At 62.6% G+C, this 390-nt stretch overlaps 1 protein-coding gene across 1 annotated transcript in view; it reads left to right on the plus strand.

Annotated features, from left to right (window-relative positions):
• The window catches only part of ETH_00037280 (uncharacterized protein), a gene marked incomplete at both ends in the record, with an annotated part of 1,164 nt that extends 929 nt beyond the window's left edge, over positions 1-235 (plus strand). The window contains one exon of the mRNA XM_013374486.1: positions 1-235. Coding sequence (XP_013229940.1) covers positions 1-235 — 235 coding nt within the window.
• Between the last annotated feature and the right edge of the window lie 155 nt (positions 236-390).

The raw sequence follows: 390 nt of genomic DNA on the forward strand, positions 1-390 counted from the left end.
AGCAGCTGCTGCAGCAGCTCTGCTGCCCCCAAATGCTGGCGCACCCCGACGAGTTCAAAAACCCGTCTTCGTTCCTGAAGATATACGGCGACCCGCTGTGCTCGCTCAGCAGCAGCAGCAGCAGCAGCAGCAGCAGCAGCAGCAGCTCGCCGCTGCCCAACCGCGCAGGCAACTGGGTCTGCTGCTGCTGCAGCAACGTCAACTTCCCCAGGAGGTTCCGCTGCAACAAATGTAATGAACAAAGAAGCGAAGAAGGAGACAAAGTTGTTGCAGACTACGCGCGCGCAGTCTACAGCCACCTGCTCGAGCGCCTGCGGCTGCAGCAGCTGCAGCAGCAGCTGCAGCAGCAGCAGCAGCAGCAGGGGCAGCAGCAGGGGCAGCAGGGGCAGC

The sequence above is a fragment of the Eimeria tenella genome, genomic scaffold (genome assembly GCF_000499545.2).
Source record: "Eimeria tenella Houghton genomic scaffold, Eth_scaff2086, whole genome shotgun sequence".
NCBI classification, from domain to species: domain Eukaryota; phylum Apicomplexa; class Conoidasida; order Eucoccidiorida; family Eimeriidae; genus Eimeria; species Eimeria tenella.